General features: G+C 38.5%; 1 protein-coding gene across 1 annotated transcript in view; it reads right to left on the bottom strand.

Annotated features, from left to right (window-relative positions):
- Positions 1-26,470, bottom strand: part of AFAP1L2 (actin filament associated protein 1 like 2) — a 108,967-nt gene that overhangs the window by 20,711 nt on the left and 61,786 nt on the right. Inside the window, exons 3-9 of the mRNA XM_070752662.1 lie at positions 24,866-24,943; positions 20,531-20,619; positions 12,390-12,480; positions 8,284-8,483; positions 6,274-6,453; positions 4,483-4,572; positions 1,804-1,867 (exon numbers count right to left, since the gene is read on the bottom strand). Coding sequence (XP_070608763.1) covers positions 1,804-1,867; positions 4,483-4,572; positions 6,274-6,453; positions 8,284-8,483; positions 12,390-12,480; positions 20,531-20,619; positions 24,866-24,943 — 792 coding nt within the window. The remainder of the gene's footprint in view (positions 1-1,803; positions 1,868-4,482; positions 4,573-6,273; positions 6,454-8,283; positions 8,484-12,389; positions 12,481-20,530; positions 20,620-24,865; positions 24,944-26,470) is intronic.

Genomic DNA, 26,470 nt, shown 5'->3' with positions numbered 1-26,470 from the left:
CCACAGCAAAGCTTGTGTTGGGAGAGGAGACCATTTTCAAATGCCTCAGATCAGGGCTTGGGATGACACAAAAGCCACTTAATGAGTACATGGCAGGGGGGGGGATGCTAGAGCATGGCTATGGTTGGAGGGAGGTGAAAAAGACTTTTGTGATTAAAAGCTGAACTCTTTTCATCTGAACCATCCTTTTTTTCTGTGCAACTGGGGAAAGCGTTTGCAAGCATTCTTTTTCAAGTATTTGCAAAGCTCATCAGGTTTTTACAGTAATCTGCAAGGGATGATTGAAAACTCAGATGACATCTGTTGCAAATAGAGGGTGTTTACCAGATCTTATTGTGGCTGTCCTTTTCTGTTTCTATTTACACTAAGTCCTTTATTGCCATTTTGGTGAAACTTTAATTCTTGGGATAAATACACACAACACTTCATGTAAGCAAGTACATAACTGCAATATATATATATTCTTGGCATGTAAGCTCACTGGTTAGGTTTACTGCAGTTGAACAACAATTTAACAAAACTGCTACAAGCTTCAGGGCTACTGATATTGTTTCCAATGCTTCAGTCCAGAAAAAAATTACCCAGCTAATAATCAAATCTAAAATATGCTTCTTTTAAATTCCAAAAAGTTAAATGAAATTTCGTTTCGGGTAAAATGCCTCTTTTTTATGATATTATTCTGAGTAGCAACATTTTTGCTCAGTATTGTGAGAAGGAATCCCAGTATAAAGTCTTCTTTTTTCAAATTCTCTCCTTTGGAAAGGGATCATAGCTTAGCAGAAGAGCATAAGCTTTTTATACAGAAAGTCCCACATTTGATTCTTGGTTTTTAATTAAAAATTCAAATAGGAGATGTAAATGTTTTCTTTCTGCTCAACCCTGGACTACCATTGCCAATCAAAAAAGTAGTAGATTGGACTGACAAACAGGCATATGGAAGTTTTACATATGTTTATATTCTACAAGATACTCTATTTCATTTTCCCTGTTAGGGATTTAATTTCATTAGTGTGGATAACAAATTAACTTGGCAGAGAAGCCTTTCTATCCAATTCTATTTCCACCAGGCAATCTGCAAATTCAATATACAGCAGAGACAGCTACTTTAATTTCTTTCTTCCTCCTAATTCAAATTCTTCCTGCCCAGAGCCCTGCGGTTGTCATGCGATTACAACTCACAACATTTATGAAATATACTACTGTGTTTCTCCAAAAATAAGACAGGATCTTATTTGGGGAGGGAGTGGAATAATTACCAGGTCTTATTTTTGGAAGATGTCTTACCCATTTACTTTAGTACCACTGCAGCTAGGCCCCAACATCTATTGTGTTGCTTCTGTGGCCACTTGCAGTCACTTGTGACCAGATGTTGCGTGGCTCATCGCACTGCTCACCGCATTGCTCGTGACAGGAGACTGCATGGTGTGTTGTGCTGTTGTGTGTGCAAGTAGCAGCATTGGCACAATGTGCCACCCAGTGTCTTGCCTCAAGCGATAGCACCAGCATGATGAGCCACATGACATCCTGCTGCAAGTGGTGGCAGAAGTCAAGCAGCGGTGCAATAGGTGTCATGGACATGGGAGGCTGGCTGTAGTAGTCCTAAGGTAAGAGGGTGAAGGTCACATTTGTCAGCTCGATCCCCTCAACCCCAACCTAGCTTGATTTTTATGCACGCACCTCGTCCCACATTGTACAACCAGGCGGTGGCCGGGGCTTAACTAGGGCTTATTTTGGGATAGGGCTTATATATTTTCATGCACAGGCATGACAATTGGGCTAATTTTCTGAATTCAGTTATATTACCATCTTTTGTTTCCACCGGCTCGGTGTGACCATCGGCGTTGCTTCCACTCTCTGATGACTCCACCTGTAAAGAACAAAAAAACCCAATCTTCACGAAGAGAAAATTATAAAGTACTGGGTTGAAGAACTCTTCTGCCTGTAGGAAACTAATATTTTGTGTTTGGAGCATTGTGAGAAAATGATGGTTGGTATATGAAAAAGCATGAATATTGATGTATCTATTGCTCTTGGAATGTTATCAGATTTTAAAATCCTCTCTAAATAAACAGTTGTTTCTTTTTTTTTACTTCAGGCAAACAACAATACAGCTTGATTGAAACACCAAGCACACGGATGGAGAAACTTGGTCTGTCCACCAAGCTTCCTCTTTCATAACATTTATTGCCCAAAGGTTGGTTGATTGGCTTAAAACATGTTCATTTAATTATAATACTGATATTAAAATATAAACAAATACATTCTATGAAATGTCCTTTTACTCTCAGTTTAATTCATCACAGCTTTCTTTTTTAATCTATTGGGCAAAGATACAGTCATTACATCCAGGAAAATACAGCTCCTTTTGAGAACATCTGAATGTAAGCTCATTCTGAATTTTGAAGAACTAATCACATTAAACTAAGATGAAAAAAAATCTTTTCATAGTAGCCAAGCCATGTGGAAAGTTAACTTAAAAATCTCCTTGGCATCAATTGACCCCTCCCCCCAAAAGTGTGCTAGATACCACCCAAATAATAATAATAGATCACTCCCTAAAATTCCACATGAGCTAGCATATTTAAAAGCAAATAGATTCCAGCAGAACTGAATTAGGTGGCATAATGTAGAGAAACAATGTAGTGGTACTATTTAAGCCTCTTCTGGATGAAAATATCTAGGATTGTAGAGTTAATGATTTGCCTCTCACAGTCATTTAGCCATTCCCATTCCCATCGTTTTAAAAATTGTTGGGTCCATAAATGAATGAGTTATGTCTTATCCATGGACATTGAACATCATCAATCACTTGCATTGCACAAGTCCAAATTGGAATGGAGATAAGTAATTTAATCAGCAAACTGTTTTGCAAAAGTATCCCAGCAGGTTATTGGGAACACTCCCTTCTCTCCTGCAGCTCAGAACATAGTAACTCCAACATTTAGAAACAACATCAACAACTCCCTAAGGCAAATTCTGCGCGGACTCATCGGTAGGAAAGAAGGCCTTACTACCATGAAAGTAGCCTTTCCCTCTAGATTAGGTTGGCTACATTTGTTACATGTTGCTCATCCTAGATGCTTCCTTAGGCTTCTATGGGGGTGTATGTGGGGCTGTGGTGGGTTCTAAAACCCATTACTATCAGTTCGCGCATGTGCAGAAGTGTCCTGAGCAGGTGGGTGGAGCTTCCCACTGTCGGCACTACAGGTTCACAGAACCAGGCCAAAGCGGGAACAACCCACTGCTAATGTGGGATCTAAGAAAGTTGATAGATAGATAGATAGATAGATAGATAGATAGATAGGTAGGTAGGTAGGTAGGTAGGTAGGTAGGTAGGTAGGTCAGTCCCCTTCAGAGACCATATCCAAGGCAGTTAAATTTTTATAGCTGACAAACCATATTCTATATGTGTAACATATTTTTGCTGATAATGAAAAGGAAGGGAGACTAGTATAGATCTATTTCAAGCTATTTTGCTCTCATCAGCTAGCTATACCCTTACCACGATTTGAACCTGGGGAGTCTGCCTGTAAGGCAGTAGCTTTAACTTTTAATCCCATGTTCTTCTCCTCTTTTATCTATCTATCTTATCCTCTTTTATCTATCTATCTATCTATCTATCTATCTATCTATCTATCTATCTATCGCTAGCTAATGAGAGCAAAATAGCTTGAAATAGATCTATAATAGTCTCCCTTCCTTTTCATTATCAGCAAAAATATGTTACACATATAGAATATGGTTTGTCAGCTATAAAAATTTAACTGCCTTGGATATGGTCCCTGAAGGGGCTGAGACACAAAAAAAAGCAGTATGCTCCCTCCCATATTTCCATATTTGGGTATACCAGGGCGATTTGACATGTTATAAAACCAGTAAAACCAGTAGCCCCGACTTCACCAAGGAACAAGGGATTAAAGGATTGTAAAAAGGAAGAAAAATAAAGAATGCTTTTTAATATAATGTTTCCAAATGGGTTTGAAGAGAAAAGCGGTCTTTAAAAGCAATTTGAAATGAACTTATTGCAAAGATAAATAGATACAAAGAAGTGTTGTTGTGAAGGGATGGAAAGATGCTTGAAGCTGTTCTAATTGCAGCATCCAAAACAGGCTGGAGTTTTCAACCATTTTCCTGTTTTGATAGTGGGACTTACTTTCCTTATAATAATAATAAAATTTTATTTACGGTCAAAGACCATCAATATAATATTAATAATAATTAAAAGGAAAAAGAACAGGACTTTTGACTGAGCAACCAAGATTGACCCATTGTAACTATACACGAGATGTACATATCTCGCTATGAAGGCACACATTTGCGACGAATCCCCGCTGCTGTTGCACAGAATCTGGCCACCTGTGCCGTAATCCTGGCCTGCTCAGGACAATACTTTCCTTATGTAATCAAGTAGTTTTAAAATATTATGCAATGGAAGATTTAAGAGCTACTTTTAAAGCATGCCTTTTAAAAGATAAGACATACTTTTGGATTATTGAACCGCTGAAAGTCTGGAACGTACTGATTTCCTTCACACAGCCCCTCTGGATACAGACCACTTGTTTCTTGGATTACCTAAGAGGGAAAAAAGCATGATGTAAGCAATTTATGGCCAGCTAATTTTAACTGAAGCATAATTCAATTTAAGCAAAGCAATTTTAGAGGTGCGAGTTGACCTGTTTCAGAAACTTCTGCTGGAGAGTGAAGCCCAGGACACATATATAAACAGCACACCAAATCAGAGGATATGCCGGGCAAACCCTTCCATTGTTCTACTCTAATTAGGAATAATTTCTTATGTAACAATCTCTGTGCATGTCAGTAGAGATATCAAAGTGCAAAACATTACATAAGCAAACAATACTTTTTTTAAAAAAATGCACTGTTTGTTAGTGTGTTGTTTTTTTATTATATTATTATAAAAATTAATAAAATTTATTATAAAAACAACATTTTTTTAAAAAAATTATCTTTTACCTATTAGAAGAAGAAAATGATTTTAGATTCTACTGACCAGTGTAGATTAAAACCACTCACGAAAGGCATAGAATATTACCTTAGTTTGGACTGAAAAAATAACCCTGTGTTATACCAATATGAGTGCATACATGTATTTATTGCCGTGGTTAGTTTAATTTAGAAACAGAGGCTTGGTCCTTTGCCAGCCAGTATTCTTGTGCTTTTAAAAGATTTACCAAACAACATGTACTTGGACATTTTTACTTGACTATAGATTATTAAGCATTTCCTTGTGTTTTCACAGCTAGTCTCAGTTCAGAAGTCTTTGGTATGGAAAATCAAGATGATCCAGATGCAGAAAAATCAAAATAATAAGTATAGAAATATCAAACAGCAAGGGCATGACTACATAATATTGAACATTTATCTCTTGAAAAGCTTAGAATCAAAGTAAACCTGGAACTTAGAAGACCAGTTGTAAGCACCATTCACTTATTTATTTTATTTATTGGATTTATATGCCGCCCCTCTCCGAAAACTCGGGGCGGCTAACAGCAATCGTAAACAGTGTACAATAATATCCAATACTAAAAGCAAATTAAAAACCCCTTAATATAAAAAACCAAACATACATACAAACATACCATGCATACAATTGTAAAGGCCTAGGGGGGAAAAGGAATCTTAATTCCCCCATGCCTGGCGGCAGAGGTAGGTTTTAAGTAGCTTACGAAAGACAAGGAGGGTGGGGGCAATAATCTCTGGGGGGAGTTGGTTCCAGAGGGCCACATCGAAGGCTCTTCCCCTGGGTCCCGCCAAGCAGCATTGTTTAGTTGACGGGACCCGGAGAAGACCCACTCTGTGGGACCTAACTGGTCGCTGGGATTCGTGCCGCAGAAGGCGGTCCCTGAGGTAATCTGGTCCGGTGCCATGAAGGGCTTTATAGGTCACTTGGTGCCATCATAACTTTAAATGGTTGCCCAGTGAGTGGTCATAACTTGAGAACTACCTGTATAAATTTTAAATTAACGTTATTGAAAATTCTCCCAAAATATATCAATTTAACAAGGAAGTTTTGCTCTTCTAATTCTTACATTTGCCCTTGTGCTCCAGTAAACTCATCAAGTATTTTTGTTTTTTTCCTAAAGGCATTGTGTGCATGTTTAAGGAGGAGCCCTAAATAACGTGACTGGTAACACTTAAGAACACTGGCTGCCAAGTTCAGTCTTGGCATTTGCAATTGTGGCTTCAACAAATTCTCGCACCTGGTGTAACAGGCATTGCCAAAAGAAAAAAGAAAAAAAAGGCTCCACTCACTTTGAGCCATTGTTCTGCTTGATCTTTACTTTGCAAACCCAAGACAATCACATCTGCATTCATGGGGATGATCTTCAGTTTGTGTTCCTGCTTTCTCAAATTCTTCTCCTTGTGAATGACACTGCAGCTCACCAAATTAACATCCAGTTGAGGATTATGGTCTTTGGAAGTCTTGTAGCACTGGGAACAAAATAAATATAGTAAGATTATTTATTACTTTCTTTAAAATTATTTAAAACATTTGTTCAGCTGCCCATCTTTTTTTAAAAAAAGTTTTTATTTACAAATATACAGAACATAAAAGACAATCATAACAGTTGGCAATTGAAACGTAGTACAATATGTCTGGATGTAAAAATACAACAATCAATAAACATATAGACTTACAAAAAAGGGATAGAGAAAAAGTAGAGAAAAGAGGGAGGGAAAAGAAAAAGAGGAGAAGCAAAGAAGAGAAAAGAAAAAGAAAAAGAGAGAAGGGTGGGCGAGTGTACAGTGGAGCTGTGTTAAGCATATGAACTAATTTTAAATTTATTAGCTCATTACCTTAAATCAAAATTAGTCATATAGATATATAGAAGCAAGCGTTGAATTAATCACAGTATAGAGATTTTGAAATTAGAAGTAAAATTTCATATTTATATATCTAATATCTCTTACAACTATTAGAAAAGAAAAGGAAGGGTTTTATACCAGATTTGTGTCTGGTCTAATATATACAGATCATTCCATCGTTTAAACAGATTGCCCATCTTAAAACCAACTCTTGGGTGGCTTACAGCCAATCAAACAATTTAAAAAATCATAAAACAAAAAACCATAACACTGAAGGGAAAATAAGAAGAGAAACTTGGTCCCACAACCGCACTTCCCAGATGGTACTTAACACAATCTCATACAACTCTGAATTCACCCTGTTGCAACCTTTGGGGGAAGAGCCAGATCTTAATTGCTCTCCTGAAGGTTGAAAGAGGGAAGGCTGCTGGTTTCAGAAGCAATGGTGCTCCTTAGGACAGAGATTGCAAATGAAAAGGTGCTCTTCTAAGGACCCACAAATGGAAATGTTTAAGGGAAAGGACTTGGAATATGCCTATCAGGGGTGGGCAGCAGGCAGGACAGGGTGGAATGCAGTTCCACTGGCGGAAATGAAGCTTTAGCTGACCATCCCTCCCCTCCTCCTCCTCGGAAAGCGGCAGGGAGACGAGCACCAACAGGTGTTGCAGGGGGACCATTTCGTCCCCCCTCTTTTCTCAACAGCTGATCGGCACCCATTTGCCTAGCTACCCAGCCTGAGGCAGAGGGCAACCCAGGAAGGAGAGCACAGAAAATGCGAAGCAAATTGTCACCCCAGAGAGCGACACTGATGAGGTTGTAAGTTGAGGATTTAACAGTTCACTTGAACGATGATGGACCCGCCTGGTCACATGACCATCAAGCCACTCCTACCCAGTCACATGACCATCAAGCCACACCCACAAAATAAGCCCCACCCACAGTGTGGTAGTAAAAGTTTTGGCTTTTTACTGTAAAGGCCCAGATCTTGGCCTGATCTAAACACCCAGACCCAATCTACAGACCCCTAATTGTTTGCTTTACAGAAACACAGTGCACCACAGTCACTGCACTGGAGTATTTGCATGATTTATGTGCTTCGCCGCTCTCGTAGGAGGTCGGGGTCCGCTCCAGTGCGAGGATGAAAGAGCTCACCGCGTCTGCTGGGACTCTTCCGGTTCCTGCTTTCCTCATGATTCATCAGGAAAGCACGAACCGGAGGAGTTCCGGCAGACGCGGTGAGCTCTTTCATCCTCACACTGGAGCGGACCCCGACCTCCATGGACCAGTCACAGATAGCCCAGGTCTGATATAGAGGAATCAAGCTCGTCGATGAAATAGAATCTGGATTTATTTGCTACCTCTCCTTTGTTAATTCTTCACATTTAAAGTTTAAACAAGAAAACCTTCAAGAATAATTTATATTTTCAACACACTTTCTGGCTCTCCAATACTTACCAACAGTCTATTGTCTTTAATCATGCAAAGCTGCTTGGCCCACTGGCCCAACCATTTCTTTCTCCAGAGAAAAGCACAGATCCGGGCATCTTTCATAAGTTCAATAGATGCTTCAGGCGATGGCCACTGATGACGGGCTGGTTTGTCTTTGATCTCATCCTCATCATAGGATTCATAGGAGCTGCTGACTGCTTCATCATCTACATCCAAAGGAAAGAGGCCATTACATTTACATCCAGGTTAGAAAGGGATTAGATTTTCCTTTTCTCCACTACGTAAGCTCCAAAGCATTCCAAGATATATAACAAAAATAAACAGAAGTAAAGATAAAAATGGCTTGAGAACTTATCAAGTTTAAACCATCACAATATGTTCAAGAAAATAGAGTAACTTTACTCATTCCACTTTGATCAGCAGACAGAAGATCATTATCCAATTCAATTTTTAAAGTTGATAACAACAGCCGCCACATATAGGCGGCAATCATAAATCAAATTCTAATATAATTTGAAAAGTGAATGGCGTGAATCACATTCATATGAAATAATTGTTTATGTGCCATCAGGCTGTTTTTGACCCATAGAAAATAGGTAGATTTTCTCAATTATGATCTATCCCTAACCTTTTCTTTCAATCATACACCCATTGACTATTGCATTAAGTTTGATAGAACTAGTACACTAATAATTTGAGTCAACATTCCTATTTAATCCAACCAAACTGTAGTGGTATGAAATAAATATCACAGTGATATATTTTAATAATATGCATATTACATATGGATTTTATGAAGTTTTGTATCACTTTAATAAATTCTATGTTCTGCTACATCATTCAAACTGATGATCTTCAAATTTCTTAAGATTTCAATATCCATCACTTTTAATCAGGATAACTAGCAACAAAAGAACTGTAGTTATAACTTATCTTGCATTAAAATAATGACTTCCTTTAAAAAAAAACCTGTGAATATTATAAAAAACAGGAAATAGAGGAAAAGGGAAGTCTGAAGATACCATACCAAAAGTACATTCACAGACTTGCTTGGACTAGCTAAGACTAGAAATAGTGCAATGAACAGTTTAAACATATTCCATGTCACATATTTGCTTTTTGCATGAGAAGTAAAACGTCTTCAAAGAAAAACGAGAAAGTCTACACGCCTCTTGAAAAAAGCACTTTTGGTACAACCATATCCTTGGATGATTGAGAATAGATAGAAAGAAAGAGTGAGAGAGAAAGAAAGCAATAGAGAGAGAGAGAAAAGAATAGAGAGAGAGAGAGAAAGAGAGAGAGAGAGCAAGAGGGGGAGAGAGATAGAAAGAGAGGGAGAGAGAAAGTGAGAGAAGAGAGAGCAAGAGGGGGAAAGAGAAAGAGCGAGAAATGACTCTTGATTTAAAGCATATGGTAAAAAGCACCCAAATAATAACAGAGAAAAAAACCTCCAGCCGTTTGTGTGTGTGTGTGTGTGTGTGTGTGTGTGTGTGTGTGTGTGTGAACTTTTGAACCATTTCCAATAGCTCACCTGTTATTGGAAATGGTTCAAGAGTTCACACACACACACACACACACAAGGGGGGAAGAGACAGGGATGGAAAAAGAGAAGATAGTAATAATAGTAATAGATTTTGGTTTTGTTTTATTATTAATTTCTTTTAATAAAAAAGAAGGGAATTTTTTTCTTGTTTGTTTGTTTATACTTCTATTTCTCTCTCTCTCCCTCTTTTGTTTCATTTTCTTTCTTCCCTTTCTCTTTCTCTCTCTCTTTTTTCTCTCTTTCTCCCTCCCTCTCTAATTCTCTTTCTTTCTCTCTCCCTGCTCCTTCCCTCCCTCTTGCTCTTTCTCTCCCTTCCTTCCTCACCTTTTCTCTCTCTCTTTCTCTCTATCTTTCTTCCTCCCTGTCTTTTTCTCTCTCTCTCTCCCTCCTTCCATCCCTCTCACTCTTTCTCTCTTCCTCCCTTTCCATTTCTCTCTCTTTCTTTCTCCCTCCTTATTTCTCTGTCTCTCCCTCTTTCTTTCTTTCCTTCCTTCCTTCCTTCTTTCTTTCTTTCTTCCTTTCTTTCTTTCCTTCCTTCCTTCCTTTCTCTCTTTTCCTTTCTTCTGCTGCAACAGAAAGTCCATTAGCGGCGCACCAAACAAAGCTAAGCCGGTTAGAGGGGTGGCATCTGCGGCCTTGGTGTCCCCATTGATGGCGCCCATGGGTGGTGCAAAGACGGGCTGCCTTCTACCAGCGAGGAAGAGGAGGAGCAGAATTGAAACATGCCTCTCCCCTCCTGGTCTCCCCCGCCGCTGGCCGTCCCCCTTTTCCATTCAAAAATCAAGACATTTTGGAAACTACGCGGTACGTGGGAAAAATGATTGAAAAGCAGGACTGTCCTGCTGAATGCCGGATGTCATGTCACCTTAATATAGTGATTATAATTAGAATATGTCTTCTAAAAAAACTTAAAACAAGCTCTTTGTAGCTATGATCAGGGCAAATAAAATCAGATGGTGCTGATTCAGGCTAAATAGCTAGCATTCAAGATGCACTCTGAAGGATACAGCATATATTGATTGTCATGGTTTACTTGCAATGCTGACAAAAGTTTGCAGCTCAGCTTGGAAGACTTCAGCATTGCAATCATTAGGATCAATGGAAAGGCCAAGGTCAAAATAGCTCAAAAACCTACCCATGCTGCCTGAAGAGCTAAGGCAATGAATTTTAAATAGAGGAGGAAGATGCAACATGAATACATAAAGTCTTAGCACCTCCATAGAGATATCTGTAAAACTTGTTATGCCAAGGGGGAAAATCTAACTAAAATGGTATCAATATAATATTGAGCTGAATATAGCCTAGGCAATTTTGTCATTTCATGTCCTTTATCAAAATTTACTTAGGGGTATTACAATCATGGATTTAAATCTCACATTTTTAATTTTATATTTTGAACATCTCTTTCCCATGCGACTGAACTGATTGTTTTTAGAAATAACTTTTTTCTTTCTAACACGCAACTGAACAAAACAGCAATGGAGGCTGTTGGGGTCTGGATGGGTGTCAACAGACTCAAACTCAACCCGGATAAGACGGAGTGGCTGTGGGTCCTGCCTCCCAGAGACAATTCCATCTGTCCATCCATAACCCTGGGGGGGATTATTGACCCCCTCAGAGAGGGTCCGCAACTTGGGCGTCCTCCTCGATCCACAGCTCACATTAGAGAAACATCTTTCAGCTGTGGCGAGGGGGGCGTTTGCCCAGGTTCGCCTGGTGTACCAGTTGCGGCCCTATCTGGACCGGGACTCACTGCTCCCAGTCACTCATGCCCTCATCACCTCGAGGTTCGACTACTGTAATGCTCTCTACATGGGGCTACCTTTGAAAAGTGTTCGGAAACTTCAGATCGTGCAGAATGCAGCTGCGAGAGCAATCATGGGCTTTCCAAGATATGCCCATGTTACACCAACACTCCGCAGTCTGCATTGATTGCCGATCAATTTCCGGGTACAATTCAAAGTGTTGGTTATGACCTATAAAGCCCTTCATGGCATTGGACCAGAATACCTCCAGGACCGCCTTCTGCCGCACGAATCCCAGCGACCGGTTAGGTCCCACAGAGTTGGCCTTCTCCAGGTCCCATCGACTAAACAATGTCGTTTAGCGGGACCCAGGAGAAGAGCCTTCTCTGTGGTGGCCCCGACCCTCTGGAACCAGCTCCCCCCGGAGATTAGAACTGCCCCCACCCTCCTTGCCTTTCGTAAAGTTCTTAAGACCCATCTCTGTCGTCAGGCATGGGGGAATTGACACATCTCCCCTGGGCCTATACAGTTTATACATGGAATGTTTGTGTGTGTGTTTGCTTTTAATAATGGGGTTTTTAGTGTTTTTTAAATTATTAGATTTGTTTTTTACATTGTTCTTGTTATTGTTGTGAGCCGCCCCGAGTCTACGGAGAGGGGCGGCATACAAATCTAATAAATAAATAAATAAATAAATAAATAAATAAATAAATAAATCAATCAATCTCTTTCCCATGCGACTGAACTGATTGTTTTTAGAAATAACTTTTTTCTTTCTAACACGCAACTGAACAAAACAGCAATAAAAATGTACAATTATATACCATTCATAGAAACACTGTAAGGCTCAGCTTCTTCATAGTACCCTTCTGGAGATTCATTTTTGAGGCCAGAAGGTAGTTTTGAGTCTGGAATCTGTGCAATATAAATAAAAGACAGGAAATAAGCAGATAAAAAGTTTTGAAGCAGGTTCTAAATGTTCTATCATCAAAATTAATAGGAACATTTTCTTATGAAAGCAAGATCTATTCCATTCACAGAACTTACTGTTATAAAAAATGTCATATTAAACCAAACTACAAAAGACAAGCATTGTAGTGTAACAGGACAATGCTACAGTTATAACTTTGTATATTTTTCCCTGAATATGAGTCAATGGAATTTTCTGAAAAACCCTCATCAATGTGACGTTTGGTTATTCAGGCAATTATTCTGATTCTGTTTATCAGAAATAAGTCAGATTACATCTCCCTGACATGTATATGCAGTGATAAAGTGACTTACTGTTGAATTTAATCACAGTTTGAGATATCGTAATGTTGTGAGCCTACTGGGTTTTTTAGATGATTTAAAATGACTCATGCCCTTCTTTATAACTTAAGGTGGTTTGCACATCAAAACAAGTAGGCACATGGATAGTTTTTTCCTGCATGCCATCACTCTGATTAACAACAATTCCCACAACATTGTCAAATAATTTACTAAAATGGTGTTCTTCTCTTCCTTACTAGTGTCTATCTCTTCCCACTTATTACTATAACCATGTGGCTTGTATCATTCAATTATATAGTTTTTGTTTACTAGTACAATTTGATAGCTTATTAGTAACCTTATACTTATTAGTATCACTAAATATTGTATCTTCTTACCCTTGAGAATGTATTTTATTCTTCTTATGTACATTGAGAGCATATATACCTATTCTATTGACAAAGGATTTCAAGCAACAATCCCAAACTTTAAAATTCCAATAAATGAGTAAGGATATGTCAAGTACCAGTAATTAGAATATTAAATGGCAAACTTTTAAAATAATGATAAAATGATTGCTTTTGTTTGTTCCCTTGGTAAAATATTTACTTTCTTTGAAAAAATGGTTAAATGGAAAACAATAAACACTGATGTAAAAAAATTGTAGGTCCAGTTTTTACAGTACTTATGGACAATCTTTAGAAACCTACTTAAATAATTTAAGTGCTTTAAAAACTACACTGGAGTATTAAAATATTTTTTTACAATAGTTGGATCTATGCAGGAAATTGATCGAGATATACATTTATTGTTAGCAGGCATGTGGACCAGATACTATCACAAAGTCCAGAAAGATTAAAATAATTATCTTGTTCTACAGTCCTAAAACAAACCTTTTTGTTCTTTGTTAAATAAATTTCAAATGGACCAAAAAGAAAGTGACTCCTTTGCATTGTTTCCATTAACAATGGGAATCGGATGGCGGTAAGAGAAAGAATCGTTTTCATCTTTCAATGAGTTCAAAGCTCAATTAATTACTTTCTACCAGGAACATATCACTATTTTATGATGAGTTCTGGAACTGAGAACAGGAAGAGTAATGTTTTCTGCCCAATTCTAAAATTAAACACTGACCTGACTTTGTTCCTGACTCAAGTCCTTACTTTTTGTTGCTTTCATTCACAGATGAGAAAGTACCAGAGAAAAAAATGTGGGTAAATTTGGGAAGAAGATGGGTAAGAGAAGATTTATTTATTTATTTTATTTTTCTGAGCCTTGTTTACTAAATGTATTACTGATTCTTTATTTTTCCGACAAATCAAAGTCTCGGTGTTTTCCTGCCACAGTTGTCATTTTAATGCCACAGAGTTCTTATCAGTTGAAAGGAAGAGAAGTTAATTTTTTTTTTAAAGGCAATCAAATGTCAGGGAAAAACACTTCCTAACAGCAAGACCAATTAGTTACAAAGGTTGTGGACATCATAGGATGTTGAAACAGGGACTCAAGAATAGCATGGGAGAGGCTCTAACTTAGAATGTTGCACTGAACAAAAAACTGGATTTGAAAAAATTAAATTCAGCAGAAAAGAATCGAAATATATTGGGAAATGTATTTTTTGAAAGAAGTCTAAACAACCCTACTTATTGTTGTGGTTCAGCCTGAGCCAGATCAAAGACCAGCTAAGTCTCTGCTGGCTCCATGCCCGGGGGAGGCTGAGAGCGGAGAGGAGAGTCCTTGGCAGTCAGATAGTGCAGACAGTAGTCACGAAAGTGAAGGTGATGCAAGGCCTGGGAACCCTGGGGAAGGGCTCTCTCCAGCAAGTAGCTTTGATTCTCTGGAGTCCCTGGATGACGACGCACAAGCTATCATTAGTATGCGGCAGAGACACATAGCTCGAAGGAGGAATCAACTGCGTAGATATTATCAGCATTGAATGAGGAACACCAGGGGGTTGGGTGTGGTCCTCATTAGCAAGGAAGGGTTTATAAGGCATGAGAACCATTCTGGCAGCGTGGAGTGTTATCAAAGGGGAGTTGGTGTTATCTGCCTTTCTCTCAGCGTTTTTGTTCCTGGCTCGTGGCCCAGCAGCCTTGAAGACTGGTGGGAAGAGTGTGTCTGTTAGCTCAACAGACTCGTCTGCATTAAGGATTCTGTGTTTCTGTATGAACAATTGCCTTCGTGTATCTATTTGGAGTTCCAGTGTTTTCCTGATCTGTAAGGACATTTTCTGTTGGCTTCTTTTCTCTTTACCATTATAAAACTGTGTTTGGATTCAACCGGTGTGTCTGGCTTATCTTTTTGGGTTGGTCATAGCTTCCGGAGTGACCCAGACAGAACACTTTTAAACCAGCTTTGCACAGCCTGGATATGCTGTCATATCTGTTCACCCATCAGAAAATTGGAAAGAAACTACTGTATTTTTCAGAGTATAAGACACACCTTAGTTTTTGGGGAGGAAAATAGGAAAAAGAATCTGCTTACCAGATATTCAGCTGGCTAACGTCCTTAGACTGGTCAGCTTCAGCACATTATTTTATCCCCAGTTAGGGCTTAAAAAAAAAACCTTATTCGGAGAGAGTAACAATGAAAGAGCTTGCAAGCCATTAAGAGCTGGGAAAATCATTAGCATCTGGAAAGAAACATTCAGAGCAAGTAGAGCAATGAAAAAAAAACCTAGAAAGACTTAGGGCTTGGAAAACATTCTTTGCAGAAAGAAACAATGAAAGAGCCTGCAAGGTAAGACCTAGGAAGATGGTTAGCAGCTAGTTAGGGCAGAAATTAAAAAAACCCTACTACATTTAAAGTATAAGACGCACCCAAATTATCAGCCTTATACTCTGAAAAATATGGTAATTCATTGTTCCTTGTGCAGGAAAGATTCATTAGCAACAGGAAAGAACATTGTCACTCATTCTCGTGTCTCATCAAAATGAACCACATCATTTCTATTTTATTACTTTAACTTTCATCTAGGAATCCTGAAAGATTGAGCAATCCTGTGGTACTTTGAAAGATGGTACAACTTTCTCATCTTCAAGACATTTGACTATATGTATGTTTTTATTTACTATCTTTTCCAGTAAAGGGTGTTGCAATCAACATTAATTTGGAAGTAAGATAACTTCCATTTGGCCTGCCATAGTGACAGAATTATTTGCTTTTCTTCTGCAAGGAAAAAAAAACATGAAAAGCATCTAATGGCAGATTATTCATTCAGTTTCATTCACCTTTTTCCCAAAATTTATTTTGTTCAAGTAAAAGCACCTTTTCAGACACCAAGATGATATCCAGTTCTTTCTATGGCTATTAAACAATTTGCTCTTTCTGGTCTTGCTGTTTATTATGAAAACCTCATAAAAAAATCTGCTAATCTTATCACTTCACCTGATCAGTGATTATAACAACTTTATATCAAGTAACAGCCTTTTGCTTACATACACATACATTTAACCAGGCTAGCAAAGGGTGGATATTTTGCAGATAAACTAAATTATCAGATATTGGTGAATCTCAGGCGTTACTGGAATTGCTGCACATATTGCTCCTATCTGTTTGGCACATTCTGTAGATAATCTATATAGTTACAAGCTTCAAATACAAATAGTATTAATCTCTAGGCAAATATTTCTGTTTGAGTCCTTTCTACTGATTTGATTAAGAAGCAACCAATCAGCTCCTTTGATTCTCTTCTAAATTAGAGTACAAAAGATCCAGCTATGATTGCTAATTCATTTTGTTTGTTTCCTTTGTGAACTTGTTTGGATCATGGTCTCCCTTCCCTTCCCTGTTAAGTCTCTACACAAGATGCCAAAGAAACACATTTGATTAACTTTATAACGAACCTTCCAATCTTGTAAATGCCATTATAGCCCACTTTTACCACTGGCTGAAGTCAAGCAAAACGTGAGGTTAAGTCACCTCATATTGAGTATGTATCCTGCTTGGAAATGAATGCTTAATAATTTAGTTATTTCTGCAGAGACCTCGTCACCACAGAAATGTTTCAAAAAAAGTTCTAGACAGACTTGCAGGAAGTAAGCTAAGTTAGTATACATTCTTAAGGGATCTTCCAAATGTATATGTGCCGTACAATCTACAAATGCCTATGGCCTGATGTTAAATAATACAAGTATAATGAAGTTAATGAAAGATGCATACAGCAGTTTATAAAAGGGTAGGTGTTGTTTGAGCTTTATTGTTCAAAGTTAAGCTTAACAAATCTCTCATTTTTTCCATTATGGAAAGAAGCAACCTATACAGTAATTCAGATCCAATTCTTCAGATCTACTTAGTGTGTTTGTGTGTATGTGTACACAGAAATAGTCCATGTACAATTCTTTAAAACAGTCACAACAAAGTCTTGATAATGATCAAGAGGTTTGAAGGTAAAATTCTATTTTGATTATTTATCTAGATCTTGCGTTCAAATCTTCACTGATAATTGTTTTGAAATAGATCCAATCATAGCTCCTGGGATTTCCATTCTGAAGTTAACAGGAAAGGTTTCTCCTAACAATCAAGTACCATGTACAGGATTCACTTCATGGTTTTACCCTCTTGATTAAATACAGGAAACAAAAGTCATTCCCAGAATGGTTAATGACATCTACTGTGATTGACCAGCTACAATCTTAAGAAAATCTAAGCTGGAAATAAGGTTGACTAGAAAAGGAATAAAAGAGAAGCAAGAGTGGATCTCTAAGATGTGAAATTCTCCCATCTACAACCCTAAAAGGGTAGAATTTCTTTCCTAAACTAAGTGCCTTGGCAACAACTTTATAGTCTTTTCAATATCAAGTACCGCCTGGTGATCTTTTGATTATTTAGTAGGTTCTTTTATCTAAATCAATGCCAGTTTTAGTCTTTGCTCCTTTAGCAGCTATTTAATTCATGATTGTTTTATACTGTTTTTATGTTAATTTTTAATCCATACATTTATTGTATGCTGCCCTTGCAGCTTCTGCTGTAGAGTACTTAATGCATTTAGAAATAATAAGTGAATTAAGAAGTGAAATAATCTTACTCCTCAATCTTACAGTTACTTTTATATGTTTTATGGGCAATATTTCCCACCAAACAAGTGCTAATATGTATATAGGCCAATCTAGCTGTAGCTGTTGTGGCATAACACAGCTATGAAAAGTTGTCATGTGTTTACCAGAAAAGTTTTCTACCTTATTTAATGTTTTACACATACACACAAACCAGGATTTAAATAGAATAGCTTGAACTATTTAATCCTTTTGTATTCCGGTTTGAATTTCCAGATGCTAGATCTGATCTTCTAGACCGGTGTGAGGCAACTTCTGACATGCTAAAGGCGCTACATTTCAGGAAAGATGAGGTGATCGACCTGTAGGTTGAGTGAAAATGCCAATTAAATGTTGTTAGCGTTTACATATTAGGACCAACACTCTTCATACTCTACATAAACTATCTTTGTGACCATATTATAAGCAATTGTGTTTTCTTTGCCTATGATGTAAAACTACCACCGACAACACTGTTACCATTCAAAAGGACCTTGACAATGTAGCTAAATGGTCTTAAAAACTGGCAACTTCAAATCTCAACCAACAAATGCTCTTACACATTGGTAAAAAGAATCAGAATACTAAATATAAACTTGGTGCAAATGGACTTGTAGATGACCTTCACTCTGTAAAACAGTGTTTCCCAACCTTTTTTGAGCCGCGGCACATTATTCACATTTTCAAAATCCTGGGGAACATTGAGGGGGGGGCGCGCAAAAAAGTTTGGACAAAAAAAATCTCTCTTTCTCCCTTTCGCTCTATTTCTCTCTCCCTCCCTCTTTCTCTCCCTCCCTTTTTCTCTCTCTCTCCATCCCTTTCTTTCTCCCTTCCTTCCTCTCTCTTTTGCTCTTTCTCTCTCCCTCCTTCCCCCTTCTTGCTGTCTTTCTTTCTTTCTTTCTTTCCTTTCTTTCTCTCTCATTCTGTCTCTCTTGCTATCTCTTTCTTTCTCTCTTCCTTCCTCTCTCTTTTGCTCTTTCTCTCTCCCTCCTTCCCCCCTCTTGCTGTCTCTTTCTTTCTTTCTTTCTCTTTCTCTCTCTCTCTCATTCTGTCTCTCTTGCTATCTCTTTCTTTCTCTCTTCCTTCCTTCCTCTCTCTTTGGCTCTCTTTCTCTCTCCCTCCTTCCCCCCTCTTGCTGTCTCTTTCTTTCTCTCTCTCTCTCTCTCTCTCTCATTCTGTCTCTCTTGCTATCTCTTTCTCTCTCTTCCTTTCTTTCTCTCTCTTGTTCTCTCCCTTCCTTCTCTGCGGAGGCCGGCAAAGCTTTGTATTAAGAAAAACGCCTTTAAATAAATTAAGTATATTTGAGCATCTACTGTAAATATTAGTAAAAAATAGTAAAGAATAGTATAGGGGAAAGAATGGATTGTACATTTGGGGATTGCTGTCTCTAACAACAGCTTCTCATTCTACTCAACCCATCAAAAACCAGTCAGTTATAACCATCTAACTGAATTGACTAAAAACACTACTAGGACAATGAAATTATATGTCTGAAAGCAGGGATGGCAAACCTTTTTTTTCTTGGGTGCCAAAAGAGTGTATACATGTGCTATTGTGCATGCCCGAGTGCCCACATCCATAATTCAATGCCTGGGGAGGGAGAAAACAACTTCCCCCACCCCCTGGAGGCCCTCTGAAGGCTGGAAACGGCCTGTTTCCCAACTTCTGGTGGGCCCAATAGGCTTGTGTTTTGCCCTCCCCAGGCTCCAAAGGCTTCCTTGGAGCTGGGGGAGGGTAAAAACGCTCTCTCCCATCCTCCTGGGGACTCTCTAGAAGCCAAAAATGCCCTCCAGAGCCTCTGTGTGAGCCAAAAATCAGCTGGCCGGCACACACATGCACACTGGAACTGAGCTAGGACAACAGCTCACGTGCCAGCAGATATGGTTCCGTGTGCCACCTGTGGCACCTGTGCCATAGGTTCGCCATCACTGTCTTAAAGTCTCTATTTTTCTAAGGTTTCCTTTCTCCAGCTACCTCGATGGGATCACTCACTCTAAATCCTTGCAGCAGGATTTCACAGTACTAATCCGTCTCATCACCCTTTGACTGCAGTTTACACAGCAGACCACCCGCAGTTTTTCACTTCCTCCCACACTAGGTTCATACTGTATGTATATTTTCTTGCAGGTTTTCTATTTTTTAATGCACAAAGTACATCACGTATGACATTCCTAAGCTTCTGTCTGTGACCTCAGTAACATAACCTCATTTCACAGTACTAAAAAAACCCAACAACCCCCAAACAGGAACTGATTTGCTGAACGTCTCTTAAAAGATAAAACTTACCAAATGAAGCCAAGATTAAATGTGATTACACAATAGATTGTCTCTAATATTCTATATAATAATTAACAAAAATAGCTGCTATATAGAGTCAGCAGCTATATAGAGTCTGACAATTAGCAACACAGCTGGGCAACAACAGCAAAAAGAATTGGTAGGGTTATCTGTGAAATTGATGAAAATAAGTGTTTTTGCTACTTGCTTAACATTTACAATGAAGATGAAAGTTCAGCAAAAATAAATCATGTCTCCGCATAATTTTATCTTTTTTTCTTGCAGTATTTCTAGTGCTCTATGAACTTCAACAGATTTATATATCTTGCAGGTTATTTAGAAGATCTTCAAATTCTAACACAAAATGTACCCATATGATTTTTAAAAATAATACATCAGGGACTTACTATTTTGGAATGTGGAAGATCTGGCAAATTTTTCTGTGGAGGATACAAATACTGCTCCATTTCTCCATTAGTCAAGGCATCTTGGTAACCTAACATCATAATCCAAAGAGAAATCACAACAAATAAATGGTAATTACACATAATTATACTCAGATGCTTCACTTTTGTTTTGAAAGAAAAATAACATTAATTAGCTTACTTAGTCTAGACCCATGATGGTGAACCTGTGGCAGGCGTGCCACAAGTGGCACATAGAGCCATATCAGTGGACACACAAGCTCAAGCCTGACATGCTTTCAGGCCTCCTGGGCTCACTGGGATTTGGGAAACAGGCTATCTCCAACCTCTGGAGTGGGTGGAGAAGCCCCAGTATTTGCTCTCTCCAAGTTCCTTTCTAAAAGTCTGGGGAGGGCAAAAATGGCCTTCCCCACCTCCCCAGAAGTCATCCAGAGGCCGGAAATGTTTCATTTGCTGGTTGAACTGGAGGTTCTGGGGGGGGGGGTTGTTCTCCCTAGGCTTCAGAACCTTTCTAGGAGCCTGGGGAGGGTGAAAATGGTCTCCCCCTGGAGGCCCTCCAGAAGCCAAAAATGGCAAATTTCAAATTGAGAAACAGGCCATTTTTGGCCTCCAGTGGCAGGGAGGAGACAATCTTCACCTTCCCCAGGCTCCTAGAAAGGCTTTGAAGCCTGGGGAGAGCAAAACATTGGAGTGCCATTGCATGCCAGGAGTGAGGGACATCACACACACCTGCACAGAGGGCCGCATGGAATTATGGGTGTGGGCATGACCCCTCACGCTCGCCTCCTTTTTGGCACCTGAACCAAAAAAGGTTTGCCATCACTGATCTAGACCATCAAAATGGCAATTGACTTCACTCCAAAAATATGGTGAAAAAATGATACAGTTCAAGACATACACTTTTGGTGGTTGTGGAATTACTCATATTGTAATACTTCAGTTAACATTGAAAACTGTGAGGTCCATGATGCTTTATAAATAATCAGTCTATTTGTAAGGCCCAACTGATACCTAAATCAAATTTTGTACGTATTCACCTTTCCTTACTGTTGATAAGGTTGGTTTAAACTACCAATTTCTTCAGTCCAAGGAAGAAAAACCTGACTGAGAAAAAATTGTGGTAGGAGAGTAAATTCTGCCAACTTTATTTTCAGTTAATTTGCAAATGTATATGATACAGAATGAACTATTTCATTCTTTGGGGATTGAAACAGTATGTGGAAAGAATAAAACCTGTTTAAAATGTCTGAAAAGTGTATTTTATTATGATTATAACCAGATTAAAACATCAGATATTGTTCCACCGAATTCAACAAACATTGTGCTTTTTAAAAAAATAGATTCAAGGACTTTTAAATGATAAATAAGTAAGCAGTTTAACAGCAACCACAATCCGAGTCTGCGGAGAGGGGCGGCATACAAATCCAATAAATAATAATAATAATAATAATAATAATAATAATAATAATAATATCTCCTATTTGGCCATGTTTTCTGGGACTAAAAGAAGTTGAAATGCAAAGCATGGAGAACACCATCAAATTGCTTATTTCTGGAACAGAGAAAACAAATTATATTTTCCCTATTTATAATCTTTCCTGTGCAGTAGCTTACCTGAAACAATTCTTAGTCTATTATAATGTATCTCTTACAGCTCTCTTTAAGTTTTCCTATCAGCATGCTCAAGGCTGTCTAAAAATCGTAAGGGATGCTATCCAAAATATGACATGGATAATATATTGCAAAAGACTGATGGAATCAGATCTGTCATTTTCTGGTATGGTGACAAAAGAGAGATGAATATGATTTCTATACTTGGAAATTATCTTTATGTACAAAGAGGTTATATTTGAAATAACTTCAAGCATCCCTATAAATATAATAAGAAAAACTTTCACTGAAAACAAGAGTATTCTAAAATTGGATGGTCTGCTAGTTACCCAAATGGTAAGCAGTGGTTACCAAAGACGCTGAAAAGAATCTGGCATAAACTTTGTTACATTCTTGTATAATTTAAAAATAAAGTTAGAACCACAGTTCTTTTGGGACTGAGCCTGAGGAGCCACAATAACAGCTTTGCATTCTGAAACTTTTAATAGTTTTCTGGCATAAGAAGGGAAGCAACAAAACAAACTATGCATAGTATAGTAATGTTATTAGCCAAACAAATCAGACATCTGCTGTTCTTCCCACGTCTTCTCAGATTTTATGTTTCTATACAACTTAGAGACAGATACCGGGGGCTACATTTTTCCATCTATAAATCCCAAAAATGGAATAGGTTATAGACTCAACCCAAGCAGAAACCAAAACAGATTAAGTAGTAGGGGTGTATCAAACCAACTCTTTGTTAGGGATGGATATATGTACTGACTTATCATTCTAGATATGGAGCTTCTAGTACTCATGCTTTTTAATATCTATGTACAGAACTTTTTAGTACTCACAGAAAGAGAATCTATGTATACAAAAAGCTTCTCAAGGCAAAATATCCATACACCTAGAGACCACAAGAAGTTATTATCTATCTTAATACAGTGTTCCTTCGATTTTCACGGGTTCGAACTTCGCGAATAGCCTATACCATGGTTTTTCAAAAAAATATTAATTAAAAAATACTTCATGGTTTTTTCCCTATACCATGGTTTTTCCCACCCGATGACATCATATGTCATCGCCAAACTAATAATTTTCGCAAATAAATAACAAAAAAAAATATTGTTAATAAATAATTATGTGTATAAATATCAGGATCACTAAGTGTCTTATTCAATGGTGAGTACCAGTAATAATGGTGAGTAAATGGTTGTTAAGGGAATGGGAAATGGTAATTTAAGGGTTTAAAGTGTTAAGAGATGGCTTGTGATACTGTCCATAGCCAAAAATGGTGTATTTACTTCCGCATCTCTACTTTGCGGAAATTCAACTTTCGTGGGCGGTCTCGGAACGCGTCCCCTGCAGAAATCGAGGCAACACTGTATTACAGAACAGAACAGAGCATATGTGGCAGTTCTCGGTGCTTTGTTATTGATCAGAGATGGCAGTCAGCCAGTTTGGATTGGTTCTGGCAAACCAGTAGTAGCCACCTGCGGGACCTGCGCATGGAGGTATGCCCACCTGCCCTGCTATGCCATCCTATTTAGGCACAATTTGAAGTCCCACGTGTATGCAGGCTGTGCACGAGAGCAAAGGACATGCACACAATGCCATGTACATACATGGGAGGGGTGCTTTCGAGCAAAGCAAATGTGCTCACATTTGTGAACCATTAGGGAAAAATAAGTGAACACCACCATCTATGGATTTATGTTATACAGTTGAAAAGTACTATTCAGAGATGCTGAATGAACATAGAGGAATAATATGTTTTCAACAATTGATATTATCCATTAGGCCAATGCATTAAGCCCAACAAGAAAAAATACTTCATATATATGGCAGTTCTGTGTTAGCAAATACTTCAGAAGAAAAGGATTTAGGGTGGTGATTTCTGACAGTCTCAAAATGGGTGAACAGTGCAGTCAGGCGGTAGGGAAAGCAAGTAGGATGCTTGGCTGCATAGCTAGAGGTATAACAAGCAGAAAGAGGGAGATTGTGATCCCGCTGTATAGAGCGCTGGTGAGACCCCATTTGGAATACTGTGTTCAGTTCTGGAGACCTCACCTACAAAAAGATATTGACAAAATTCAACGGGTCCAAAGACGGGCTACAAGAATGGTGGAAGGTCTTAAGCATAAAATGTATCAGGAAAGACTTAATGAACTCAATCTGTATAGTCTGGACTCTGGAGGACAGAAGGAAAAGGGGGGACATGATCAAAACATTTAAATATATTAAAGGGTTAAATAAGGTCCAGGAGGGAAGTGTTTTTAATAGGAAAGTGAACACAAGAACAAGGGGACACAATCTGAAGTTAGTTGGGGGAAAGATCAAAAGCAACATGAGAAAATATTATGTTACTGAAAGAGTAGTAGATCCTTGGAACAAACTTCCAGCAGACGTGGTAGATAAATCCACAGTAACTGAATTTAAACATGCCTGGGATAAACATATATCCATCCTAAGATAAAATACAGAAAATAGTATAAGGGCAGACTAGATGGACCATGAGGTCTTTTTCTGCCGTCAGACTTCTATGTTTCTATGTCTATATGTTTTTCACTATAAGATATATCAAAGAGCACAAATCTTATGACATGCACACAGTATATCCCCCCCCCCCATGAATGGTAATATTTGTGTTTCTAGAATAGTTTATTTTCATGCTTGGTGCCCTCAACCAGTACATTTGAATGACAAGAGCCATTTGATGCCTACCTTTGTTGATTTTCTCTGGTTCCCCGTGTAGTTTACTTATGGTTACTCTGTTCATATATATGTATTCTTCATCACCACCTACAGCGTAAAAAATTTTACATTGTAAAAATCTCCATGTAGTTTACTTATGGTTACTCTGTTCAAATATATATATCATGAGGCTAGCTGATGAGGCCAAAATAAGGCCGAAATAGATCTATCCTAGTCTCCCTTAATTTTCAAATTCAGCAAAAAAAACATGTGACACATACAGATAGAATTGTCGGCTATCAATAAAATTAACTGCCTTGGAAATGGCCCTGGGTTGGGCCGAGAGGCAAATAAGGAGCTGTGATGTTCCTTCAGTACACCAGGGTGATTCGACACAAAAATATGTAACCATTCCCTGGTGCAGAGCTGAAGGGATTGGATACTGTAGCCCAGAGGATAATTCTCTGCCTTACAAGGCAAAGGTTGCAGGTTCAAGTCCCAGTGGATATGGCTAGCTGATGAGGCCAAAATAAGGCCAAAATAGATCTATCCTATTCTCCCTTAATTTTCAAATTCAGCAAAAAAACATGTGACATATATTTATATTTATATATATATATATATATATTCTTCATCACCACCCACAGTGTAAATCATTTTTCATTTTGTTCTGTGTACATGTACAGCAGTATCGTCAATGATGTGTGCGACCATCATTACCATTGTCATTATCCAGCATGACTCTTGCACTTGCAGTGTGATAAGCTAATTTAGGTGCTTTGTAGCAGATATTTTAAACAAGTTATAAAACCATTTTGTTCTTCCCTTCCCAGAGATTCTCTGTTCTCGTGAGAAGCACTTTACTAGACTTTGTTGCTGAATAATTTATCTTGAGTAAAACATGGAAATGAGAACTTTGTAAAGTTTGGACTGGTTCGCTTGAACTGGTAGCAACCCGCTGGTAACATAACGATGACATCATGGAACCAGGATTGGTTAGTGTCAGTCCATGGAGACCGCCATCTATTTTTGGCAATTTTTTTAATTTTTCTTCTGTGCATTTATTTATTTATTTATTTATTTATTTATTACTTAGATTTGTATGCCGCCCCTCTCCGAAGACTCGGGGCGGCTCACAACATGTAAAAACAAATCATAAGCAATCAGACAAATTTAAAATATTTAAATATTTAAAAACCCCATATGCTAACAGACACACACACAGACATACCATGCATAAATTAAACGTGCCCAGGGGGAGATGTTCAGTTCCCCCATGCCTGACGGCAAAGGTGGGTTTTAAGGAGTTTACGGAAGGCAGGAAGAGTAGGGGCAGTTCTAATCTCCAGGGGGAGTTGGTTCCAGAGGGCCGGTGCTGCCACAGAGAAGGCTCTTCCCCTGGGGCCCGCCAACCGACATTGTTTAGTTGACGGGACCCAGAGAAGGCCCACTCTGTGGGACCTAATCGGTCGCTGGGATTCGTGCGGCAGGAGGCGGTCTCGGAGATATTCTGGTCCGATGCCATGAAGGGCTTTAAAGGTCATAACCAACACTTTGAATTGTGACCGGAAATTGATCGGCAGCCAATGCAGACTGCGGAGTGATGGTGAAACATGGGCATACCTAGGTAGGCCC

Source organism: Erythrolamprus reginae, chromosome 5 (genome assembly GCF_031021105.1).
Source record: "Erythrolamprus reginae isolate rEryReg1 chromosome 5, rEryReg1.hap1, whole genome shotgun sequence".
Taxonomy (NCBI): domain Eukaryota; kingdom Metazoa; phylum Chordata; class Lepidosauria; order Squamata; family Dipsadidae; genus Erythrolamprus; species Erythrolamprus reginae.
This window is presented reverse-complemented; position numbering and strand designations above follow the sequence as displayed.